We start from the raw sequence: 27,834 nt of genomic DNA on the forward strand, positions 1-27,834 counted from the left end.
CCCAGGGAAAATATTAGGACTTTTATTGGAGTCAAAAAGCCGGGTCTTAGTGGTAAACCTAATAATAAGACGTCAGCTCCGGGGCTGTGTTGATGGCAATGTTGGTGAGTAATTGATGTTTACTTGTTAAGAAAGGCAGGGATTGACACATGGCCCTAGGAGTTTGGCGGTTTGGCGGTACACCAGTGATCCAATACAAGAGTTGCATGACAAAGTATGACAATATTGCTAATTTTTGTGGGATTATTTTGGCAAGTTCCAGGCGAGCGAGTATTTTTGAGCATGTGATGATTTGTATGCATATTTTTCATCTCCAAGCATATCTGCTTGGTAATGTAACCGTGGAGGGTGTGCACAATTGTACATCAGCTTCATTTTTTCATTTCATGCAAAAATGGACCAATAAAAACTAAGAAGACACAAATTCACCATCAAAGATTTGAGGAAATGTAACGTGAAGCTACAAAAGGCAGGCATTTTCCTCCACTGTTGTCATAGCCATTAATGTTCATTTCTCATGTACACTAATCCCTTGTTAATTACAGTTAATTGCTTCCAGAACCGACCGTGATAAGTGAATTTTTAAATGGAATATTTTTGTAGATATAGAGCATGTTTACGACTTTCTAAACACGGTTTTAAGCATTATTAGAGCCCTCTAGACATGAAACAACACCACTATAGTCACTTTTACACTCGTATTACCTAAAATAGTAAACATAGTCATAGAAAATAAGACATTTTAGACATATAGAAACATACATATGTTAGCATTGACAGCGTACTTCCTGCAGTGGCTATTGTCTCGGCAATATAATGTTACTGACATCTAGTGACCAGTGTATGATACTAAAGGAATGCCCCTGTTTGTGGTTACGGAGAGACTCACGATGCACTTCAGTTGCTTTATTCACACAGGAGCTGCTGTCAGCCACAACTCACGCCAGTCACTCGCACTCTCCACAGTGCCAACCATCACTGTAAATATTTTCAGTCAAAATCTCTTGGCCGAGAAAATTAAAACATCCATCCATCCATTTTCTATAACGCTTGTCCTGAGGTTCGAAGGGGTGGAGTACGCCTTGGACTGGTCGCGAACCAATCGCAGGGCACATACTGTTTAGACAAGCAACCATTCACACTCACATTCATTCCAATGGAAAATTTCAAGACTCCAGGTAACTTAACATATCTTTGTAATGTGGGAGGAAGGCGGAGTACCTGGAGAAAACCCACGCATGAGGAGAACATGCAAACTCCGCACAGAGATGTTCCAACAGAGATACGAACCCAGATCTTCCAGATCGCCTGACTGTGTGGCCAACATGCTAACCACTAAGCCACTATGCAGCCTGGAATTAAATTAATCCTCAAAAAATGCCTAATAATTGTTCACATAGTGTAGTTTGCATCAACTACATCATACTGAATGCTGTTTATAATATTTTGCTTCAAATTTAAGCACAATTATCTTTGGAAAAGCAAGATTTGTCATACAACTCATGTACTGGAGCTTAGTAGGCGTGTGCCCAAAATATATGCAATTAATTATTTGCATGTGTCATAATGTCAACTGGATTTCATAAAAAGTGTAAGTGAATGAAAATAACACGCATCTTACCAAATGTCCAAGTGCAGTAGGTCACTATGCACGTCATCCACTTCACTGTGGAGACAGAACAGAAGAGAACATCCAACATCTAAATGTACGAGTGTTTCACGTGGTGTGTGCTGCATCAACTCACAAGACAAAGTGTTCGTCCCAGACCGGGTTGAGAGTCTCCGGCTTGACCTCGGTCACCTGGATGCACCTGGCTGGCAGTGCCTCCTTGGTGCTGGAGCGTTTCTCCAGCTTGTCCTTCCTCTTCCTGAAGCTGAACTTCCTCTCCTTCTTCTCCTCGGGGTCCCGGGGGCTCTGGCCCACCAGGATGCCCAGCATGCAGTAGGGGTCGCTATAGCCTAGATGCCAGGGGACCACAGAGGAAAAGATTAGACGAAAGAAAGAAAACTACTTTAGAGTTTACTATCCACTAAAAATGAGGAAAGCAACTTGATTCTTAGCTAAGTACCATTCAAAAGCTCTCCAGTGGATTAATAATGGTGCGTACATTAGCTCCGAGGTGATTTTGTATGTGAAATGTCTTACCGTTGGCGTCCTTTGCCAGGAGATTCTTGGCTTTAAGGACGGAGACTCTCAAAGAGAAGGTGGCTCTCTGTGGAAGAATAGCGGCAATAAACGCAAACAACTTTATCATCCCGTGCAAACATTTGAGGAATTCTACTCTCACCTTGGATTCCTGCACTTTCTGAAGTATGATGTCGTGCTCCTCCTCGCCCATATCAAACACCTTTTGGAAGAAGACGAGCACACCTTTTATTATCATGGCTATGCACTTTTTTGTATTTGCAGCTGAAAGGATTATAAAGAAAAAACACTTCTTTTATGAGGTCCAGCCTGGCGGGCGGCTCCTGGGAACAGACGTGACACACTTTGAATAAAAAACGTCCGCCGCAAACACAAAAAAGGAGCCCACAATCACCGGCATGGCGCGTGAATAGATGTAATATCACAAACTAGGTATCATCGGTACAAAGTGCGACTGCGGCTTTTTTTTTTTTTTTTGATCAGCTTTGGAGGCGTGCAGCATCTGCTCGGATTCTTCAAACGCAGAGCGTGAGGTTGGTTTCGGCGACTGCTGGCAGAGATTAAAAAGCACAATAAGCAGCTTCTCTTACTGTGCTGGATTCTCCAGCAAACGTCCCATATTATGCTAGTTTTCACCTTCTTTTAGTAAGCCCTACTGACAACACACCGTTTTGTGTGTCTGTAGCTTTAATGCTAATATGTTGTGTTTCCCCACGCCTCTCTCTAACAGTGTGTCCCCTTTTTACATATACAGGTATAGTCGTCCTTTGCGATATCGCGGTTCGAATATCGCTTCCTCACAATATTGCAGTTTTTCAAAAAAATCATGAATAAATGATCGCTGTTTCGTGGTTGACTTGACTGGCCCATTATTCGTCGAAAAATATTGAAAAACAAAAAGTTATATGTAATAATCTGGTCCCTGGGCATCAGTAATGTTATGAGACATGATGTTAGATTACATTACCTTTCACACTGCATGGAGCTGACATGCCATGGCTAAGATTGCATGGGAAAAAAAGGTTCTCCTCTCATTTCGTGTGGAAGTGGTAATTTTTTGGCTTCTATGTCCGTCTTTTCCACTTCGTTTGAAACACTTTAAGTTTAGAATAAGTAAATTGGAGAGGCTAACTAGTTAGCTTGGTAGCTGGCTATGCTAGCGGCGGACGTCTGTTATATCCCGGTAGTGATCCTGTAGCCTGCGCAATGTGATGTAAACAAAGAGTGGAAAAGTGACTATTGGGGGTGTTACTTCATATCTACAGGGCTCTTATAGCGTTAAAACCCACATTTAGAAAGTCAGGTTTTCTATGCTCTAACTACAAAAATATTCAGTTTATTAATACTGAATCCTACTTCGCGGAAATTGACTAACTGTGAGTGTGGGCCCAATTAATCGCGATAAATGAGGGATTACTGTACACTGCAACTTTGCATCATACATGCCATATATTAAATATATATTAAATATAATATTGATTAGCAGACCACAATCGTTTTACCTTGGTGGCGGTCTTCGCTTCTTACCGGGCACCTTACAGTGCCTAAGTATCGAGACACAAGCGTGCTGAGTGATCAGTTAGCTCAGGGGTGTCCAAAGTGTGGCTCGGGGGCCATTTGCGGTCCACGACAAAAATTAAAATTAAAATTAAACACTAAAAATCAACAGCAAAAATTCAAGATTCAAGATTCAAATGGGAAATATGTCGCAAAAAGGCACAATGTAAAGAAAAAAGCTGAGATGTTGACACCAATAATTAATAACACAAAGCTTTGGCTTTCAATATACGTAACCAGTTAGTTTTTTTTTAGCCTTTTTAGAAAATAAAAAAAAATATATAAAATATCAACTTGGCCCCCCTGCATCCATTGATTTTTCTGTATGCGGCCCTCTGTGGGAAAAGTTTGGACACCCCTGATTCAGATCTTGATGTACCTTGAGAAGGTATGCAAACAAATCCTCATCGCTGGTCACATGTTCTGGAGAAGGCACACCCACTCGGTTTACCACAGTGTACACAGCCTCCTCATACAGCAGGTCCAGCTGCATGGAAAACACACTCAGTGGCCAAGACTCTACTTCGCATCATCATTTCATGTTAGACTGGGTCGGCAAACCTCCGTCCTGCTGATTCTGTCTGGGATAAAAGCCTGGTCCACATGCTCCTGTGGTGGAGGCACCGTGCAGGCTCCTCTTTGGCTCTGTGATGGGACATCATCATCATAAATCCCCAATGGACTCTCACAGGAAGACGTTACAGGCAACTTAGCAACTGCACCTAAGACTCAATACTGAGGACATCCAACTGTTAAGATATGGAGTGGAAATGTGCCTCAGAATGTTATAAAACTGTGTAAAGTGTGCAGAGGTTTACGCAAGGACAACTATTGAATAGATGGACTTAGACTTTGTCATCTTCAGCACAAGGACAGCGTTAGGAAGATAGGATGTACAGGTTGTACAATTTGTGCAAGCATTTGTCTACACACAAAAAAACTGTACATTTTTCTATACATTTTGGTCTGTAGCTTTATTGACTTAATATTACTTAATATTTTCATTTACTTTAAGTATTTTTCAGTGGTGTTTCAAGGCACACTGTTGTCAAACTTGGCTCTCTGGTCCATGACAGCCTAAAATGTTGCCTTGGACAAAACCGTGCCAATCGTGACACCACATTTCAAAGATGACAAACTCTGTGTTGGCGAGTGACTGGAGAGATGCTAATAAATCATCACTGGAGGATGAACACAGCCGCTAACAGCAGCTCGTCACCTCCGAGCTTCCAAACAAACACGGGCCCCGTCTGTTCACAGACGTCATCCCAATCACGGACTTGCCGGCGCTGCCCACTCGTGAGTCTTTGGGCCTGCGGAACAGATGGAAAGGTGGCAGTCGGGCGGGTGGTTACCTCGGCCTGGGCGGCCTGCAGCATGTTGTCCTGTTTCTGCAGAATGGTGCTCATACGCTCAAAGAACTCCATGCTCTCCTCGGAGAACCTGCAAAGGAAAAAGGAAGAATGCCATTTGATTTAATGAATGATTAGTGAGTGTCTCTATTCAATTAACTCCGGAGTCTCCTTCAGTCACCGGGTGTATGGTCTCCAATTAGCATTAACAGCTGCGGCTGTAGGTAACCTCTTGAAGTAGGTTTTGTATTAGCTGTATTTAAAGTATCATGAGGGGTCATCATCCAGCAGCTTCGTCTACCTCTGCATGCGCTTTAAAATACTCGTTGTGCTGCACAGCTGTTGCTGTGAAACTCACTTGTTACACTTTCCACACTGTTGTTTACACTAAACTCATCGGCTGCATTAATGCTGGCTGAGCAGCTTGCTCCCTAAAGCTAATCCCTTGTCAATTGTGTCTTGATCTGTGATGAAAACACTAATGAAAAGACGCCAGAAATTCATCCCATGTATTAGTCCCTCTTACACAGCACGAGTAAAGAAAACATGCTGCTAGAGCGCCGAAATGAGAATGAAACAGTTCAATGTATAAAACACTCGTTTGAAAAGTTTTTATAAAATGATCTGATGGTTTACTTATGTCAAGTACATCTCTGGAATTTCTCGTTCTTGCATTGACATACAGTAGTCTTCTCTTTGGTTGAAGAAAATATGCTGCTAGAGCGGCAAAAAGAAAATAAAACAGTGGAATGTACAAAAAAAATGTGTATGAAAAAATCTAATCTGATGGGGGTTTTAAATCCTTTGATGAACAGTGTAAAATACAGGTCTGGAATGGCTTGTTCTTGCATTGACATGCAGCTGTAGCTTCTAATAGTTTGAAGACAAGCTGCTAGAGCGGTGAAAAGAAAAGAAAACAGTCCGATGTAGGAAAAAATTTGTACCAAAAAGTCTAATCTAGTTGTGGCTTTAAGTAATTTGAATACTAGTGTCAGATGCAGCTCTGGAATTCCGGTATTGACATACAGCAGTCTTCTCTTTGAGGAAAATATGCTGCTAAAGCGGCAAAAAGAAAATGAAACAGTCTAATGTCCAAAAAAATAGCACGAAAAAGGCTAACCTGATGGTGGTTTGAAATATTTATATTCCTGGTGTAAAATACAGCTCTGGAATTGCTTGTTATTGCATTGACACACAGCAGTTCTTTGTTTGAAGAAAATATGCTGCTCGAGCGCCGAAAAGAAAATGAAACAGTTCAGTGTACAGAAAAAGTCTAATCTGATGGTTGTACTCTTATTAGTAGTGTTGAAATCCGATGTAGAATTGTGATTAGTTTGCCCAAAGTATGCCCGGCTACTGTGCGACTACAATTTGGTGGCGTTTCACTTTTTCATGCAACCATTTTGCTCCATAATGTCTTTTCTGAGATCAGTGTGAATCTAATGAGCAGTGACGTGTGCAAAAATGCAAGTTATGTTATTTTTGTTCCGGGTTCTTCCAGGTGTGAGAGAACTCCCAGACTCCCACCGGCCCCCGGTTGTCATGGTGACACACAGTCACACATTCAGGGGATAGAGGAGCGGGCTCACCAACACCTTGGGAATCCCACTCGCTTCCCAAATCTCTCAGCGGGCATCTCTCTTCCTCTGATGTGAGCAGCGCGCAGAACAGAGGGTGGGGGTGGGGGCTCAGCATTCAAATCCGCAGCTCTGGAGCCCTACGCCCACTCATTTCCCACTCCTCATCGTCATATTATGCCGTGGAGCCAATCCATGAGAGGCCCCCGTCACGCTCTTTTATTGGCGTCATCGCATCGCAGTGGGATGCAGCCCATCCTCGCGCCTGCCTCTCTACGCTCGCCGTGCTGGGGTGGGGGAGCAGATGGTAAACCCCTGAGGTATTGATGAAGACTAATGGCGGCCACGCTGGGAGAGCTGGTCCAGCTCCCACCATGGTGACAAAAAGGTAGATGTTTAACAGAGTTAAAGACATCAGACAGGTTAATTGGCGATTCAAAATTGTATGAGTGGTATGAATGTGGGTGTGAATGATTGTTTGTCTATATGTGCCCTGCGATTGGCTGGCGACCAGTCCAGGGTGTACCCCGCCTCTCACCCGAAGTCAGCTGGGATAGGCTCCACACACAGCCATTATTGTCTAAATAGCTGGCAACGCAAGTAAGTAGCATGATGTCTTGCCTACAGTCAAGCATGGCAGTGGTAGTGTTATGGTCTGGGACTGCACGAGTGCTGCCGGCACCGGGGGAGTTCCGGTTCATTGAGGAGAAACATGCATTCCAATATGTACTGTGACACTGTGAAGCAGAAACTGGGCCGGATGGCAGTTTTTCAGCACAATAAGGAGTCCAAAACCACCTTCAAGATGATCAAGGTGATGGAATGAACCCAAGTGAGCATCCTCAAGTGGAAACGGGAGTGGATTCCAGGAACAGGATTGCAGCGCTGGTGAATTCCATGTCCAAGAGGATTAAGGCAGTGCTAAATCACAGTGGTGCCCACATTAAATATTCACACCAAGGACACAATCTGGGACGTTCCCTTTGAAATGTTGCCAGCTATTTAGACAATGTTTGTGTGTCGACTCATTTTCAACCTCTACTGCTATACAAGCTGCACTTTGACTACTCTAAAGTTTTCTTTCTGAAGTATTGTCCCTTGAGAGAATGAAATGCGAGGTACGGTAACGCACATAAGCTCTACTTGATGCTAATTCTTGCACAATGAGACACTGAAATCCCTCCACATTCATCTTCAATTGACGTGGGCACAAATCTGTCGTGTCTTCTGGAGGATTTGGCGTCAACATCCTCGGGTCTCTTCATTCCTAGCATCGGAACAAGACGTTTGTAAAATAAAGCCAGGCCAGTCATTAAGATCTGCCACAACAAAACACACACACACACACACACTTGATGAGCTCGTTGCGCTCACCAGAATAACAAAACTGGCTTGATGTTGCTAGGAAACAGGTTCTCACGTTGTTGTTGTTTTTTTGTGTGTTATTATTCAAATGTATTTCCAAGATTCATTCATTCTCACGCATCAGTTTGGTTGTGTCCCGTCTGGGCTACAAGACGAGACGCAAAACTTGGCTTGTTGAAAAGAGCGGAAGCGACTGCCAGCCCCCCCGCCCCCCAAACACAATGTGGCAGTGCGTACACATCAATTACTCGTGCGTACATCACTGTTGGCGGCGCCATGAAGGACCATGTGACGCCTCAAGTGAGATTCTTTTTTCTTTTTTTTTTTTTTGAAAGAAATTCGATTCACCACGCTTGTCTTTGCGTCCTATCAGCCTGCAGCTCTTATCACCGCTGGAGGATGTGCCTGACAAGGACTAACACCCTCCCCGCCACCCATCTCTACACTTGTTGTGCTCTAATTACACAATTGATTAGGCAAGAAAGCGTCAGCGGTGAAAAGTGCCTAACGCGGAGATGAAGAACGTGCCTCTGTACAATCTCTCCTTCCTACAGTGCCTCTTAAAAGCGAGCATCGCACCGGAAATTGTTACCATGTTTTTTTCCCCCCCATCCAGGCAAAGGGCAACTTCAATGTAAAGCTGGTAGCATGTCACCACGCACAAGATGGGTCATTTAGGCTGCTTCTGTTTTATTCATGCGACACGCTACAGTCAGGTATTACCAAGGGAAGACAGCGTCTGACAGTATGAGGACGCTAGGTTAGACATTTGACCGCATTAGCAAGGCCGCGTTTCATTTTTAGCAACAATGACCGGCCTTCGCATTGACATTTATTTCTTCCAATTTATTTATTTTTTTAGCTAAAATGCATAAAAAAAAGTCATACACATAAAGGAATGTAAATCTGTCCCTGGATTTTGATTCCATCGGAAGAAACACTGTTTGTTTTTTCTTCCCAACAGTCAGAATCTGTCAAAGTGCTAATGATGCTGAGGAATTGGAGTTTGAATACCTTTTTTTTTTTTTTTTTTTTTAGGTTTGCCTATTTTTTTCATGAACATGTGCCTTCAAAATACAAGAATCCCTCGTTTATCGCAGTTAATCGGTTCCAGACCCTACTGTGATAATATTTTCGTAGTCAGAGCATAGAAAACCTGTTTGACCCTCTAAATATCTTTTTTAACATTAGAGCCCTCTAGACATGAAATAGTCAACTTTACTTTACCCATATATAGTAGACGTGGGATAAAGACAATTATGACATAATTTATGACATAAATAAGACTCGTACTGGGGTGTGTTGTTGTAAATGTGTTCCGGTGGCGCGGACAGGAAGTGACGTCAGGCATTCAGAGTAGACTTTAGCTTGGCGTTAGTAGGTCGTGTTAGGGATTATTGTGCCTGTTGTCTCACCAAACATTACAGTAACACTGACGCCTCGTGAGAGTGTAGAATGCTACGTATCATCCCAGCAACTTCGATATGCGGCTTCTGAATGCCTTATTTGTAGTTTAGTTCATTTAGCCATTTTTATGCTTGAAAATGCTTCAGAATTTGTAAAGTTTGCTTAAATGTGCATATTTTATTAACCTAATATAGGCCGTATTCAACCACAAAACTATGATATATTCATTAAAAAACTATTTCTTTAAAACCGTCATAAAGTGAAGCCGTGAACTTTGAAGCACGAGGTGGCGAGGGATGACTTTAGCTAGTTTGAAGGTATGAACTGGAAAACGCACTGGAGCTACAGCTTGAGGCCTTACATAGTCCCATTTCATATTTCACAATAAAACTACAAAATATTGTATTTTACCGTTTCTTTTCTCAAGTTAGGATCAGGCGTTCCATTTGGAGAGACCCTTGGTCACACTTGGTTTTCACTGACTCCGTGCAGCCAAAGCTGGCTTGCGGACACTGCATCTTGTCTTTGAAGAACACGTCGCCATGATTGTAAAATAAAGACAAAAAAAGGCATAACATTGATGCAGGGCCCATGTTTTCTGTTGCTCTGCCACGCAGGACTTCCTTGCGTTTATGACAAAATGGTCAAACGTGTTCTCACAATTTCACTGGCTTTTCAAGTCATTTAAATTCGATGTACATACAAGGAAGTGTTTTGTTTTAATGTTTAAAAAAGGCTATTGCGCAGGGTAAACAGTAACAAAATCCATACATAAATACATATAATATACCGGAAATAAAAATAAAAATGCCCCCACTGGATGGAGTTCTGCTCTCCCAGGGTGCTCTTCTATGCGGCGGGCTCCTAATTAAGAAGCACCGAGCAAAGGCAAAGCTGCTAATGAGAAAGCCACAAACCAGAAATGCAAAGTGTGAAGCCCACTGCCGCTGACTACAGATGGATTGTGGCATACCAAACCAACCACAACACGGACTCGATGCAGCAAGCCTGCAAGTACCTGGCCGACCTCCATTCTCAATTAACACCACAGTGCAGGCGGGTGAGGCAACGGACATCAACAGCCTGCTTCTAACGATGAGCTCTATCTGCATACGTGCATGCATGACAGGGGCTCAGCGGGGAGCCTTTAACGCCAGGGAGCCGGTAGGGGAAATGAGGAATGACATGCGCCGTTGTGACAGTTCAGACGACTATTTAAAGCACGCCAGAGAACGGATCCCCCGTTGGAGCGGATTTGATTAGATGTTTATTCAGATATATCACCGGCATGATACACCGGGAGGTAAACACGAGGTTGAGCGCGGCACCCGAGGTCGTCCTCGGTGTTAAAAATAAACAATGGTCGTCATTACAAGCAAAGTTCACAGCAAGGCAGACAGCCAGTGTTTAGGTTGCTATGGTAACCCCCAGGTTCATACTATTAGTTTTTTTTTTTTTGCGGCAGATGAGGCTTGAAAGCAAGACTGAGGTGGAGGGGGAGGGGTGTTGTGGGGGATTTCACCTGTGTCGCTTCATGTGTTGCTACGAGACAAGCTGGCATGGCAAACTTTATGTGGAATCAAAACAGGTGGGGGGGAAGGGCCAGACAAACATCCACATAGAACACAGTGCCATTGACAACAGGACGTTACACCACATACAGCACATGTTACCAGTACATACAGTACATGGACACACTGCATGGACACACTAAAAACTTTGCCGTACTTATTGATAAAAAAGGCCGAGGGTGTTTAGATACTCATGTACAGAGAGTACCTGGCAGCTATGAGTGGTAAGGCATTTCTAATTGTATTAAATGTTGACCTTATCATACTAACTATAATCAAGGGGATTCCGCTATTTACAAATACATGCTACAATCTTTTTTCATATTACATTAAAAATATACGTAGCTTAGCATTTTTCCCCACAAACAAAATACATACAGTATTTAAATATATGTTCTTTAATAAAAAACTTTATTTTCATTTTAACTATTAAATGAATTGTAATTATTATATGAATAGTACAAATAAATGTCTATAATACAAATGTGTACAATTACTTTAAATTACACCTCCAGGAAAGTAGCGGTTAATATGTATTGGAATAAATCTAAAGTCTTCCTCAACCTGAGGGGAAAGGAGGGCGTGCCTATTTGAGGTGTGGCATTTACTTGTATTTAATCAGTGGGCCAACACGCTTTGTAAATCAAAGTGATTGGGGCATGGTGTCTGTTAGGGGTAAGGTGTTAAAAAAGAGTCTGTGTCGATACGAGGTGTGTCATCTATTTATTCAATGGCCAAGTAATTCATTAGGGCCAGGTGTCTATCAGGGGTAAGGCATTTAAAAGTATTTTTATTATTATATTAAATAATAGCACCATCTATTGTGTTTTTTCTTCCTGAGGGGAAAAGAGGAGGTGCCTATTTGAGGTGCGGCATTTACTTGTATTTAATTTGTTGGCCAACACACTTCGTAAATTAAAGTAACTGGGGCAAGGTGTCTATTAGGGTAAGGTCTTTAAAAAAAAAATTAAAATTTGTAGTATGACATTAAATAATGCCACCATTTACCACAGAGGAAAAACAGCAGGTGTCTAGTCGAGGTACGGCATTTATTCAATGTTGTTATTTTTTTTAACCTGAGGAGAAAAGAGAAGGCACGGCATTCATTTATTGACGTAGCCAACACACAGTTGACAGTTGTCCTTTACAGGTTTTTTTATATAATTATATCAACTAATGCCACCATCAACCTTTTTTTTTTTTTTTTTTTTTTTTTTAACCTGAGAGGACATTTCAAGATGCTATGGTGACTATTTGACATAAATAAACATACACTTCCAGTACATAAAAACACTTGACTGTGAGAAGAAATCAGCGGGACAAATACATGGCTCGTGAAAAGAAACTCGGACATATTTCCAAGACATCAAACGGAAAGAGAAGAAATCCAACCACAATAAAACATTATAAGCAATCAGGATACTTGAGGAAAAACACACAGAAAACACACCTTTGAAGTCACACACACACACACACACAAGACATAGATCTACACACATATAGAATCCATTTAGAAACAGCAGTGAGCCACATTGTGGTGTTGAAGCAGTCAGAACCGCATGCGTGGCATTAAGTGAAGGACGCATTGGTGGCGATGCCATCGGACTCTGACTGTGCATGTAATAGTGCTGCTGAAGGCTCCTTGGGGGTATTGTTGCACGCCGACTCCAAAAACTCCAGAATGAACGCCGACCGCATTTAAAGAACGTGCTGGCCGGACGTGAAGGCGACAGCGGCTGATTGAAAACAAATAAATCAGAGTGTCAGCTTTGAAGCTTGCGCTTGCTAGCTTGTCTTTTTGAGTCCTGCGTATGACTACCTATGATCATGATTCTATTTTTAGGTATTATTTTGAGCTGATTATATGCTGTTTTAATGGCACTTTTGATATTACAGTTGAATTTTGCCTTGTATCTTTCTTTTTTTGGTTTATTTAAAGCACATTGAATTACATTTGTCAATACAGTAATCCCTCGTTTATCGTGGTTAATCGGCTCCTGACCTGACTGTGATAAGTGAATTTCCTTATTTATAAATGGAATATTTTCATAGTCAGAGCATTAAAAAACATTAACGACCTTCTAAATGCGGTTTTAAACATTATTAAAGCCCTCTAGACATGAAATAACACCCCTATAGTGACCTTTATACTCGTATTACCCAATATAGTGGACATAACAGACATAAAGAAGACAAAACAGACCCACACGTTAGTTGGGAGAGTTCCATGTTTTTTCTGGACAGCATACTTCCTGCGAGGGCTATTGTCTCATCAATGTAACGTTACTGCCACCTAGTGACCAGTGTAGAATACTACATATCACGCCTTTCAATGTTCTGAATGCCTTATATTTGTATTGTCATATTTTTTTAGCCATTTTTATGCTTGAAAATGATTAATTTAGGCCCAGAATACATACAATTTGCTTAAATGTGCATTTTTTTTTTGCTAATAATCGGCCATGTTCAACTGCAAAAAAGCAATGATTCAACTGCTTAATTTTGGAAAAAACGTAAGACTGAAGCCACAAAATTCGAACCGCGAAGTGACGAGGGACGACTGTTAATACTTCACTTTAAATAGGCTTAAACATATATTGGAATTAAAACAATACGAAATATACTGAAGGTCCAAATTCTGGCCATTTAAATCAAATATTTTCAGCGCTTATTTTGATTTTTTTTTTTTTTTTTTTTTTTACCTTTGGCAGAAATACAATTTTTCTCAAATATTGTTAATATTACATTTAAATGAAAAAATACATTCATTCTTTATATTTTCATTACTTTTATTATTTGTAAGCCAATTAGTGTATTTTTTTGTCTCTCACACACAAATTAAAATTTGTTTTGTATGTAAAAAGGAAAAAAAATAACTTAATTCTTCATTGACATGCACAATCATCCCCAACTCACCTGCGGGCTAAGGGCTCGGGGCAGTGGGTGAGGGGGCTTCCGGCGGTGGGCGGCGGCTCCCTGCGGCTCCTCAGAGACTGGCTCCTCTGCACCTGGCGCAGGACGCTACTCTTTAGGTCCAACAGCGTCGTCATGGTGCTACAGTGCCGTTGCAAAGAAGAGACAAGGAGCAAAAAAAAGGGTCAAGGGAAGCGATTCGGGGGGATACCTCGTAATTGAGAGTCTAAAAAGGGTGGAATAGGGAGCAGAACTTCAACAAAAGGATGCGACAAAATGTTGCACAGCACGCAAAACGTACTGACCAAGGTTGGAACGACCCGACACAAGAGTGATAAAGGATGTTTGCGTCAGCAGAACATCGGCGTCGTGACGAAAGCAAGTAGATAGAATAGACAAGTACGAGCTGCAAGTTCCATCATTTTGTTTTTCTCCAGCCACTAGGCTAACCTAGCATGATGTTGCTGTTCAAATGTGAGAGTAATGTTAGCTCTGTAGCATCACATACTGTAGCTATGCTAGCATTGCTAACGTTTGTGTGCTCCTGTCCCACTTCTTAATGTTACGCCCGTTGCCGTTTTCTTATTGGCCCGTGGGATATTGTAAAAATAGAAAAATCCGCAGTAATTTCACGAGAAAAAAGTCAAGACATTAAATGTAAAAAGTTGTAATCTAACAAGAAAAAGTCGTAATTTTACAAGAATAATGTTGCATTATTATGAGGAAAAATAACGTCATTTTAATGGCGTAAAGTTGAAATATTAAAGAAAAGTCCTAATTCATTTTAAGTTGTAATATTATGAGAAACAAACGAAACATCGAATTTTGGAAAACTAGGTTGATAATGATACAAGAGTAAAGTATTATGGGAATTTAAATTAGATTTACGAGGAGAAAGTTGAAAGTTGGGAAACAAAAACAGCACAAATGGAAAAAACAGCTGTAATGTTATGAGGCTAAAGTCAAAAGCCGAAGAGAAAAAATTAGAAAAAAAAATTCATAATATCTAAAATACATAAAAAATAAAGTCAACTTAATAGCATAGATATGAAATATTAAAAACAAAACGGTACGATTGGGTTGGAGAAAAAGTTTATTATGGAAATAAAGTCAAAATATTATGGGACTAAAGCCATATTACGCAACAAAATTATTATTTAAGAAGAAAGCTGAAATATTTGGAAAATCCCCCCCCAAAAACCCCACAAAAATGGTGAAAAAGTTGATACTAATAATAGGGTTTTTCACCTGTATATCACAAAGCTGAGATGCAGTTTTTTCTTGAAATATGCAGTATACATAGTCCTGGAAAAAGTGATTAGACCACCCTTGTTTCTTCAGTTTCTTGTTCATTTTAATGCCTGATACAACTACAGGTACCTTTGTTTGGACAAATATAACAATCACAACAAAAATAGCTCCTAAGAGTTACATTGTTGTTGAAGTTGCTCGATATCAGCTCTTAAATTCAACTCTTATGAGCTGTATGTGTTATCATCATATTCATCCAACCAAATGTACCTTTAGTTGTACCAGGCATTAAAATGAGTTAATAAACTGAAGAAACAAGGGTGGTCTAATCCTTGTCGTCATGACAGTAACTTCTTAGCATATCTGCATGTGTTGCTTCTCAAAACATTCAAGTTGCACTTGCACCCGTTCATTTTTCAGTATGTTGGAAAAGGTTTTTAACACCGCTGTGTTAGCCGAATACATGCAACGGGGGCACATTTCATTCACCACATTCGATGAAAATCTCAAGTCGATTTTCAAGTCATCAGTCACGGCGCACCTTACCAACTTATGGTGAACGAGATGTGTCTTCTGCGGAAAAATAGCCTGTTTTCCGAGGGGAAAAAAGTGTGAATTTTGCACAAAACAGTGTGTCCCCAGCAGGGCTTACTAAAAGCGCTTTTAAACTATTTAAACTCCAGCGTCAACAAGTTGGCTGGAGAGAGTTTAAGGTTCGCCGTCTGCTCGTGACATGACGGCAGTGAAAGGTCTTCATGGTCAAAAACCAAGAGGTGTCTCTCGGCTGAATCCTCGTCTCATTAGACGGTTATCATCGCCATGGCAACCTCCAACTGCAGCTGGACCCCTCCCCTCTTTGCCAGATCCTCATCGGCTGGTTATGTCTGTCTGAGGTGTTGGGCCGAGCGCTTGAGTGACATTTATGTTAATTTATGTTATTGCCGAGACAAATCATCCGGGCATTGATATTATATTAATTGATTTTAGTGAAACACGATCCTGGAGGAAGCACTTGCTTCTTGCCACACCTTGCTGCTGCTTGGAATTTCTTGGACTATCGGGGAACTGAACGGTGACATTTTTTAAATATAATTTTAACATATTTTAACAAAAAGGAGTCACTTTCAGTGTAGTCGTAAATCAGTGGTAGTATTTCACTTTTTGTCCAATTTCCGACGACATCTAACCACTTTCCAGCAGGTGATCAGGGAAGCACATTGTTTTGCTGTTAGCGTTGTTGTTAGCATTGGCTAACGGCTTCTTCGTTTGTCTTGACAATTGAAAAACATGCGCTACCGACACCAGCAGGCCATCAGTGAAACTGCAACGGACAAGCGAGGCTTTCAGTCATTTGCTACAGATTTGAGCATTTCACTCGTAAGCTATAAATAGCTGGCGATGAACTATTATTAATTAGAAGCATTTTTTTAGATATATAATTGCCTCCTGTAGTATGAGTTGCAATGTAAAAACAGCACTTTTCAACGTGTAGTAAATTGTCTCCAAGTACAGTCGTCCCTCGCCACATCGCACTTGGAATTTTCACCCCATCACCGTCAACATATATTCATTCATAAATCATTGCTGCTTTGTGGTTGACTCCAGCCTGTTATTAGTCAAAAAATGTCCATGTTTAATCCGATTTTTCCATATTTTCAAATGAAGCACTTTCAAGAATGAAAACGGCCAAAAGAACTCAAATACAAATATAAGGCATTCAGAAAACCCATTGAAAGACATGCTGTGATATGCAGTGTTCTACACTGATCACTAGGTGTCAGCAATGTTACATTGATGAGACAAGAGCCACGGCAGGAAGAACTGTCCAGAAACCGCAACTGGCTACAATTGGCTTGGAACGTACGGCTAATGTCAACAAGCGTTAACCGGAGAATTGAATCAAGTTGTATCGTTTGTACACTGTGTTGAGTCGCATCGAGTCGTTCTGTTTTTGAATCGTATCGTAACCTGTGTTTCTAGACGCGAATCCAGTCATCCATCACAAACAGATTTCCAACCCTAAAGTCTACTACTGTACATTGGGTAATATGAGTGTAAAGGTGACTATAGGGGTGCTATTTCCTGTCTAGAGGGCTCTAATATAAAAAAAAAAACGTATTTAGAGGATCGTAAACAGGTTTTAGATGCTCTAACTATGAAATGAATCCTATTTTGTGGGAATTCACTAATCACGGTCGAGTCTGGAACCAATTAATGGTGATAAACGAGGGATTACTGTACCACCATTTTTGCTAGGGTCCACTTGCTATCACAGTTAACTTCAAATATCTGCCTTGTACTGGCATTTTTGCATATGAGGCCATTTAACAACAACAAAAATCTAATTTCAGCACATATTTATTTATAAAACTTCCAATATAATTTTATTTTCATTTAAACAATACTCCCTGGCTCTGATGGAACCCGCACCACAATCTGAGAACCCTGAGAATTTTGACAAAAGCAGAACATTCTTTTGTCTCTTTCACTCCTGCTTGGACTCGGAGGTTGTCTTTCAAGACTAACGAAGTTACATAACCTTCATAACGCGACAGCAGCTCTCCGCAGAGGAGAAGATTCAAATAAAGTCAGATATATTTAATGAAGTGGAGCAGAGCAGAGCAGAGCGAGACGACGGAAGGAGGGGAGGATGAGGGACGCTTGCTTGCAATATCAACAAATGATATTTCATAAATCAGCTCACCTCTAGAACCTCCTCTCCTATTTACTGGCAGTGATAATGTATAATCTCAGGGTCACGTCATGAGGTTACGTGTGCGTATCCTCCTTTTATTAGCAGTGGATCTTTATCATCTGAACAGAAATTTGAGCATCTATTAATACCTGCACTTCCACAATCCTGACATTTTATGACAGGAACTTTTCACTGTAGCAGTTTGATGAACGAATGCAACAAAAGTCACCTGTGTTTTACAAGTCTGTCACCTAAATGTCACACAGCACATGAAGGACACTTCTGCCCGGCAACAAAAGGCAGGCGATAGAAGTCTGTGGCAACCAATTACTTCTGCCGCTGCACATCCCTTTTAGGTTGCGTTCACACTTGGTGGTTCCGTACTCCGGTCCGGACCAAAATGGCCACCTTTCGTAACATAGTACAGGAAGGAACTCAAGTACGGTAATCGCTCACCACTTCACGCTTCAAGTTTGGCGGCTACACGCTATCACGGTGTTTCACAAATATATTAACTAATAAATCACACCGTGTTGTGTCGGATAAAGCCTGTTATTAATCAAAACATGCAAATTCAACGCATTTTCCTGACAAAATTAAGCATTCTCAAGCAGAAAGATTGCTAAATGAATTAAAATACAAATTCACAAGACGCATTCAAAGATCTTATTTATGTCTTATGATGTTTACTATATTGAGTAATACGAGTGTAAAGGTGACTATATGGGTGTTATTTCATGTCTAGAGAGCTCCAATAATGTTAAAAACCATATTTAGAAGGTCATAAACACGTTTTCTATACACTCAATACAAAAATATAAATAAGGTGGAAATTTGTGGAAATTCACTTATCACAGTTAGGTCTGGAACCAACTACCCGTGATAAAGGAGGGACTACAGTATGCCAAACCAAAAGTCTTAGATTTCATGTAAAGCTTCTAAAACAGGGGTCTCAAACCCGCGGCCCGCGGGTCATTTGCGGAAAATCAAGTCGCATTTTGCGGCCCACGACTTGACAGGAACGACTACTGTAAATGCGGCCCGCAAGGTTTAAATTAAGCCAATGATGCTCACAGGGTTGGTAGATGTCAGCTCTTAAATTCAACTGTCATTTAAGAGCTGGTATCTAGCAACTTCCATGGTTTTCTTCATAATAACCAAAATTTGTCGTGTTTCCTGCAGCATACCCGATATCGTTATAGATATTATCGTTATCGTGAGCCTTACTCCCAATACTTGATGAGGCCCAGCCTCACCCAGACTCCACCTCCAGTTGCATTTTCTCTTATATTATATTTGTGTTACTGTATGCTTTTTGCTGCCATGTCACAGTGGCGTGTGTGTCTTTGCGTTCACTAGCTACTAGCTGAGGAAACGCACGCAGTCATTTGAACCACACATGACACGCGTGAACAAAGTGGCTCGCAGCACCTGCTCGACTTACGAAGCCTTTAGTGAGGTTGCAGAGCGAGCTCACAAGAGACTGCACGACTAGACACGCAAGAAAGCCAGCGTGATGGATGGAGACGCGGTTCCACACAGTCAGTCAGACCCGGTCGAACACTCTTTTAAGAAAACGGGGAAGAAAAAAAAAGTTGACAGGCGACGTCTGAGAAGCGAAGAGGTGTGTGGGCCGAGAACTTCAAGCAGAACAATGGTGGCGGTTATTAGCTAAGTGTAATGCGGGGACAATTAGTGGAAGGAGAGGTGCCGCCGTTTTGGTAGTAATATTAGAAATTGGACCATTTTTGAGTGGGATTAAAACGGAATCCATACATGCTCAAAAGCCACAGCATTAGCTACAACTAAAAGAGTACTTGAATCTATCTAAACCAGGGGTAGGGAACCTACGGCTCGGGATCCAGATGTGGCTCTTTTGATGACTGCATCTGGCTCTCAGACATTTCTTAACACCATAAAATGTGTTTATTATAATTTGTTTTCCTGACATTTTAAAATAAAACATCACAGAAATCACAGTATTAAAAATAACATTCAAAATATGCATTTTGATGCATTTTAACCCATCCATTTTATTTTCTAGCGCAATGCCAGCTGTCCTTCCCATGTTTTCCGTGTCAGACACCAAAACTTGATTATTATTGGGGTCATCCCTCCTTTAATCAAATAGTCAGCTAGCTAATTGTGCAGAGACAACCCTTTTGACGAAAAAGGAAAACTAAGAAATATACGGAGTAGGGCGCAAAACCATGCAGCACCAGAAATCGCATTAATAGTAAAAAGTCATTTATTTATTATTGGTTAGCTTCAATGTAACAACATTATTACAAAGAATACATTCAGAGACTTGCCTTCTTGCCTTGTCTCGTTCCCGTAGGCCCAATCTCGCGTATCGTCTTGTCTCGTGAACTGGGGGTCTTGTGACACCCCAGCTCTGTAGCCTGGTTGTCAAGCGCTAGAGCCTAGGCAGGCTTAGAGACGGCATTTCTCCTTATGTAGATTCTACATAATCCCCACTGCTTGCCTATTCTCCTTACCATCATGCCCGCTGCAAGTAACTTTTGCGACAAAACTGTGGTGCATTTACGGATTGCCGAAAAAAGAGCAAAATCGCAACGCTTGACAGACAGGGTGGTCAGTGAAGTGTAAATACACGTAAAAAATGGCGGGCTTTCTAACTGTGGCACACGTATGTTGCACATTTTCCTTACATTCACTTACGGTGAATGAGATGTTTTCTGCAGAAAAAAAAGGGAAAAAAATTCCAAATAAAAAAGAATTTGAGAAAAATGAAAACAAAAGAACATTTAAGAGAATGTGAATGCAGAATCATTCCTTGGCAATCCAGATTTGTACAAGTTTTAAGTCACATTTTCGGTCAGGCTCCAAATTGTAATGCATGACAAAATCTGGTCCATGCATTAATAATTTTTCTCCATTCATTCATGGGATATTTCTTCCAACAACAAGAATGTAGACATCCACACTAATATTTTAGCCTAGCTGGTACATCATGAGCACTGCACACTCGTCCGACTCTCCCCGTCTTGGACCCAGTGAGTCGTGAAGAAGTACAAGCTCCATCAGCAGCTGAGCCAAAAGGACTTCAGCCTTATTGATCCAGAATGTAGACATCTGGCCCCCGCTTGGAGCATCCACTCCACTCGCCTCAAGTGTCCATTCTTTGCTGCCATACATCAATAGGTCATTGCAAATGCACCCTGCTGGGGGATAAGTGATGGCAAATTCCTCCAGCTGCACCTTTATGAGAGTTATTCTTGCAAGATCAGTTTGTGAGAAACGATTCCATGATGTTTCAACGCTCTACTAGGCGGGATTTATTATACAACACCTCTGGGAGACCTCTCCATGTGTTTTTTGGGGGGGTTTTTACAACCTGAAGCAGAGGTGTCGCAGGAAGCGTCACATCATTTGCCCGTGTTGACAGGCAACAGACAGCGGCTGCCTCCCAGGTGAGCTCATTTCAATTACAGCCGTGGATCTCTCCCAACTGGATTTCACTCCGCGGTGACAAAACGGTGGCGATCGGGAGCGCGGGGGGGCTGGCGAGGGAGATCTAGGCGGCTGCCAAGCAAACACAGTCAAGGCCAAGTCAATGCCTTCCTCGTTACATTGCCGCTGACGGCGTGCCAGGGAAGCGCTCGCTCGCCTCTCCTGCGCGAGCCGGCGAGCCCGGCAGCCAAAGGCGCCTTGCTGAGTGTCTCTATGGTAACGGTGAGGGAAGGGGGCTGGTAAATACAGGTAAATGGAATTTCACAAAAGGGCCCGGCAGAGGAGCCCTGATGTTTGATTGGGCTCGCTTTAAAATGGCAACAACGTACACACCAGTTAGATGTGCGGCAGTCAATTTAGAAGATGGAAGATGGAGGAGATACCGCTGGATCTACTTTTCATGCGTGGGGAGGTTCAAGTAGACGCCTCGAGAGCGTTGTCAAATGCCCAATCTGGATCAGATCTGGATGGTTGGTGGTGGCAACAGTTAGGTACATTCTCTGACCCTTTTAAGTTCTCTTACATTTCCTTTAAAAGTTTCATTATTTCGAACTGGTGTACAAGCATAAACTCAAGTTAACAACTGTAGCTTTAAAACTTCACAACAATAACACAATTTTGTTATATTATTATATATTATTGCGCAGGTCAGGCTCAATTTTTCCTTTTTGCTCCCGGGGGGGATCCCTCTGGTGGCCAGGCAGCCATGGCAGCCGTTGGCCAATGAACTGCTCTGCTGGGAGTACAGTGTTCCCTCATTTATCGGGGGAGATAGGTTCCCAAAATAGCCCGCAATAAGTGAAAGTAGCTAACTGTATTTTTTTTTTTTTTTACAATTATACATGTTTTAAGGCTGTAAAACCCCTCACAATGTGCTTTATACACTTTTCTCAGACAGGCAATAACATGTTCTCACATTTCTCTCTTAATGATCAACCTTAATGATCAACGCAAAAAATGATTAAGTCACCCACGCATATTTCACTCCTGTGACCGTGCCTTTTCGTCCTGGCGGCGTTCCGCTGTACTGTAGCGTTTTGGTATCCCTGTTTAAACATACTGCCGCAGAGAAGCGAAGATTCATTTACAAGCTAGCAAGATAGCGATGACACAGGAGACATGGCAGGACGGCATGAAGGAGATTGGCTGTGGACCACTGTTCATCAATCAGGATGGAGAAAACAATGGCAGACGAGAGAGGGAAGAGATAGACACACAACTTCCCACAATGCAATTCTTCTTAAAGGGCCAGGCTCGCCCTGTAACAACATTCATACACTGTAATAAAAAAACAGCGTACTAAAAATAGCTCTTTCCTATTTTAAACTCATATCGGTACTTGTCTTGTATATTTCCGAGGTGCCTTTTGAGTGTTAAAGGACCGCTGACATGATTTTTCAACTTTGTCAAAAAAAAACGAACAACGTAGAACATAATTACAAACAATGTAGAACATATTAAAGCAAAGTTGAAAAATCATGTCAGTGACCCTTTAAGTTGCTGTGTGATGAATTTAGCGCTTTGTAAGATGATACCGTGAGTCATACTGTTATACTGAGTAATGACCTCCTGCAATTTCCAATGGGTTGACAAGCTCGTCATGAGTTCAACTTATAGCTTGTGATTGTGTGATTGGCATCTCCCCGACTCAATTTGGAGGCAGACAGTCTCTCCATTTAAAAGTCTAAACCTACATTTTTGCTAAAGCTTATAGTTATAACTGGCCCCTGATACGCTGATATGTACCACAGACACTCCTCTATGTTCCTTGGACCAAGACTTCTGGCTCGATCTACCATGTTTCCCTCTACTCTATTTTTCTGTATCAACCCAACCGGTCGAGAGAGACGGCCGCCCTCAGAGCCTAGGTTCTGTTCAAGGTTTCTTCCCCAGAGGGAGTTTTGCTTGCCTCCGTGGCCAAGTGCTTGCTCATGTGGAGTTTCAGTTGGTTCTCTGTTTTTATTCATGAGTGTTTACTTTATTGAAATAAAATCTCTTGGACACGGACTGTTTTTGACTAAATACAAATTTTTAAAAACTGTCATTTTGTTTGTTTTTTTTTAGACTTTTAAAAACGGTAACATCACACCCATCTAAACATTGGAAAATGTTCTGCTTAGTCAACTTTTTTTGCTGATCAGCAGGTATGTTAAATGAAGGTATACTGTATAGTAGGTTGCCCATTCAAGCCCATTCAAGTACCCTTGAGCAACACACTCGCACTCTCTAGTTGTCCTCGAGTTGCTGATGATGCTGCATCAATGGGCTGCTAACATTCCGTCAGAATATGCCACCATCATTCATCCCTGTGTGAATGAGGCGATGACAATGTGCTTTGTCTACTATTCTACCATCGTCGTCTTTTGTTGAATTAAACAGTGTCACCATGCTATTTACGTTGATGACGCGGCTAGCACCATCCCGCCTACACTGGAAGCACAAGGCAGATCAGGATTTAACATTCTCCATTAATGAACACCGAAGGGTTTATCATTTTTCAACTAGCCACAACCGGTTTGAGCTGTACTGTTTAACAGAAACATTGATCAACAAAACACTTGAAGGTAGGCATGTTGTCCAGACCCTAAAAAAAACTGCTGCCATGTTATCTACATCCTACATCGTCCATAATCCTACCTACCTTAATGGATACCGATTGGGCCAAGATTTTTTGACCAATCGCAAATCGATTAGAAGTCTGTATTCGCAACAGTCCAGCTTTCAAAGGGGGGTTAACCTCCCGTCTACGCACCTCACGCTGGAAACAGAAGCCAGATCAGGATTTACTATTTGAGCTGTTCCGAGGTGAACTGGTGTGAACCGTAGCGTTCCATGAAAACTTGCCTTTTGGGCAGAAAATTTGATCAACAAAACATTTGATGGTGGGCATTTTGTCCAGTTCTGATAAAACTGCTGCAATGCTATCTACAGTATGTTGATCTCTGCCATTACTTACAAGCTTTACAAGCACTTTTTAGGACATCTACAGTTACTAGCTGTACTTCCTGAATGGATACAGCTTAGTCAAACGTTTTTTTGGACCTGCCACAATCACTTTGAAGTCTGTACTGGCAAAGTCCAGCTTCCTTTCGAGTTTAACCTGGTTGGAAATTCTCCTTTCAACAAACCAAACAATGACTTCAACATTCCTCAGGACTGGAGAACAAGATCGATGTGCCATAAGTGGATCAAACTGACAGTTCCTCTGACAAAATCTTTAACACAGGACGGACGCCCAAGTTTGCGCCTGGAGATAACACAGCTAATCTGCAACCCACTGGGCGAAGACCGGAGAGGAAAATCCAGTCAGTCAGTCTATTCCCGAAAGCTCCCTGCGGCCGTGTTGTCAAGGCACATGACAGCCGCTTTCGGCTCGACCATTGATCAGCGTAGAAAATCCTGTGGAACTGTGAGCCTTTAAACGCAGCGTCTGCGCCTCAGCCCTGCAGACACCTCCTGCTTTAGTGAAACAAACGACACAAGGCCAACGCAAACACTTCACAAATAGACAACAAAGCCTCTCTCATAGCTTGCTAAAATACCAGAAAGATGCGCACCAGACTGCAATTAAAGTCCAACAACACAACACTGATATGGGTGAGTGGGAAGAAAACACTATCCGCACTCTATAAATAACACTGATGCACACAACACCATGATAAAGAGAGGGCCCGTGATTAATTCACAACTAATTGCTGTGCAGAGATGAGTCTAAAGTGGAGCCTCAACCTTCCCCACGCTGCTACTCTGAAGGGAAGAAAAGAGGAGAAAGTTGCACAAAGGGGGATATTTTTAGGCATGGAGATTTCAGACGTTTGCACATATGTTGCTCTGCGTTGCAAACCACCAGCTTCCTCTACTGGAGCTGATATCATTTTTGACAACTCAACTGGTTTAATTTTCAGTGTGTAGAAATTGTCCCAAAAATGTTTTGTCACCTCCTTGACTACATTTTCCAGTGGCAACTTGATGCATCATGTGCACCTTTACGTGTGTGTGTGCGCAAATGGGTAAACATTTCATTTTTTCATTTACAAAACACTGAAGCAGTACACATCCAGAACATCACGCGAGCACGCAAATACAGTATGTGAGGGATGTTACAAAAATATGGAAAAAAAATAGTAATTTAGCAACATTTTCAGCATCTTTTTCCAGAAGAACATGTCATCTCAGACTGATATAATGAACAGTTAATAAACTTCTGGGTCAATACGGCAATGTGTGTTTTTTTTTTTTTTTTTTTTTTTTTAGAATTATGTGGAAATCCAGTGGATACCCCTTGAACTTTATCCTCCAATTTAAAATTAATTGCAGGATCAACAGGTGTCAGTCAATAAAGCAAACAAGTGATAGCAGTCAGTGCAATAGACATCCATGTATTGCACACAATATAATTAAACCAGCAGACGTCCAGCTTGGCTTACCTGTGTCTTCTCCCAGCACTTGTCCGCTGTCAAATGGCTCAGAGTTTGGGCTCCGTGGCACCACGACTGGCTCCGAGTGTACGATCAACTTGCAAGGAAAGATTTGGATGTTTTTCCTGCAACAGACGAGAGAGAAAAGCTCATTTTTAGACGCTTACAAAAACGCTTTGCCAAGCTCACGTTTTCCCCAGATGACCTGCCAAATATGGGCATAGGAAGTGGTGGGGGTAGTTCACGCTCCACGGAGAGTGTCGGCAATATTAGAGATTCTGATGCAGCTAGAAAATCGAGGCTTATAGATAGGGATACGCCAGTTTTGACTTTTTTGGCGTACTGTATTAAGGGTTCTCGCATATTTGTTTTAAATATTATACATTTACAAACGTATACGTGGTTCTGTTCTGCTATTTTTGACTTATTTACCGATTTCATTGTTGTTTTTCCCGTTTGCAATTCTAATATGCTCAGCATAATACACTGTATGTTGTTTAGGACGAAAAAAGCAAACGTGCGAACTAATACATTAAAAAATGTGTAACTTTACGGTATGCACTTGAACGCCTCATTGAACGGTTGCGGAGAGATTGGCTCTGAGTGGATATTTTCTCCTCACGCAAGACAACAAGTGCACGTCTTGACCATCAGTCTCTGTGTGTTACACGTACTGTGACTTTCACCTGCCCCCTTTAGCTCATCAAAACTTCCACAATGTCACCAACTTCAGGCGTTAAAATACTTTTTTTCTTGTCAGGGATCTAATTAGGACTCTAAAAATGGAAGCCAGGTCTCTGTTCGGCCTTAAAGAGCCTGACATTTCTCCTCTGTGAATCTAGCAGGGTGTGTGATAATAGAACTTTATACCGTATTCATCCTAATATTGGACTCTCTGGTCATCCCGTTAAGGTCAATTAACATATGGCTAATAACCAGGAAATGTCACTTCCTATGAAGATGATGATGTTGTACTCGATGCAACTCAATACACAGCATATGCAAAAGCGATATAGCAGATGTACTCATATTAAAGGACATCATTTCACACCTATCTGTATGCACGTAAGGAAGCACGAGCACGTGCGGAAATGCCTGCAGGGACGTTAATGATATGCCTCCAGGCGAGAGGTGCCTTTCTTCTTGCACCAAAATAGGACTTCTCATGTTTCTTGTTCTTTTTTTATTTGTATCGCAGACTCTACATGCATGCAGCATCTCCATGATGATGAATAACTCTGTCACCTTTTACAAATAATATTCAGCATAACTCAATAGAAATGTATTACAGAAGGATAGTGCCGAAACAAGAATCACTCGGATATTGTGTGAGAACTGTGAGAAATGCAGAAAACAAAACCAAAATGAGGATTATAACGCTTCATAGCATATCCTAGCAACCCCAAGTGTGCCCCCTAGTGGCTGTGAGCAGCACGAGCTCAGTAAGTGCTCTTCTCAAGAAAGAAAATAAGCCTTATTTCAAAGAAACACCTGTTACTAACTGCAAATGACTCAATAAACAACTTTTGATCTCCCAGCCTCCTCCAAGGAAACCCAATCCAGTAGTTCATAAAAATACAAGTAAATAAGAGCTTTCAAACACTGAATCCCTGTGAAGATCAGGCTAGAAGTGTGATCGGTGCACACTGAAGAGAATAGGCCCTGAGAAGGATTCGAAATTAATCCAGTGTCACCTTCACTTAATTAAACAGGATCCTCGGGAGGGTCACTGTTGGTTGATTGGCCACATCTAAAGCCTCCTCTGCGAGTGATTGACCGGTGGCCCCACTGCTCTGGCGCCACCAGCGGCCCCTATTTGGGTGGAAAAACAAATAGATTGAGTTCCCATTTTAAATTTCCCTACATTTTGACATGATACTGACAAAATAACATGAAGCAGAAGGCTTTTTTTCCCCCTTTTTCCGTTGCCTTGTTTCCATGGACACATCATTAGAGAAGTTCCCCAGCTGGCTCCCGCTGCCTGCTGGAATAACAAGTGAAGAGGTTATTTATATGACCTGTTCTCATGTGCACGCCTTTTTTTTTCTGGTGATGAGTTCTTTTAATTGCTTCGGCTAATTATTTTATTTATTCGTGGCGGTTTTGAT

The 27,834-nt window shown here is 41.6% G+C and overlaps 1 protein-coding gene across 2 annotated transcripts in view; it reads right to left on the reverse strand.

The window, feature by feature from the left end:
* The window catches only part of baiap3 (BAI1 associated protein 3), a 44,510-nt gene extending 18,579 nt beyond the window's left edge, over positions 1-25,931 (reverse strand). For both annotated transcript variants that reach the window (XM_054759373.1, XM_054759372.1), the window contains exons 1-9: positions 25,736-25,931; positions 13,892-14,029; positions 5,059-5,146; positions 4,265-4,348; positions 4,083-4,190; positions 2,289-2,348; positions 2,147-2,213; positions 1,746-1,959; positions 1,622-1,666 (exon numbers count right to left, since the gene is read on the reverse strand). In XM_054759373.1, the coding sequence (XP_054615348.1) occupies positions 1,622-1,666; positions 1,746-1,959; positions 2,147-2,213; positions 2,289-2,348; positions 4,083-4,190; positions 4,265-4,348; positions 5,059-5,146; positions 13,892-14,025 (800 nt within the window). In that variant the 5' untranslated portion in view covers positions 14,026-14,029; positions 25,736-25,931. The remainder of the gene's footprint in view (positions 1-1,621; positions 1,667-1,745; positions 1,960-2,146; positions 2,214-2,288; positions 2,349-4,082; positions 4,191-4,264; positions 4,349-5,058; positions 5,147-13,891; positions 14,030-25,735) is intronic.
* Positions 25,932-27,834: the final 1,903 nt, after the last annotated feature.

The sequence above is a fragment of the Dunckerocampus dactyliophorus genome, chromosome 18 (assembly GCF_027744805.1).
Source record: "Dunckerocampus dactyliophorus isolate RoL2022-P2 chromosome 18, RoL_Ddac_1.1, whole genome shotgun sequence".
Taxonomy (NCBI): Eukaryota; Metazoa; Chordata; class Actinopteri; order Syngnathiformes; family Syngnathidae; genus Dunckerocampus; species Dunckerocampus dactyliophorus.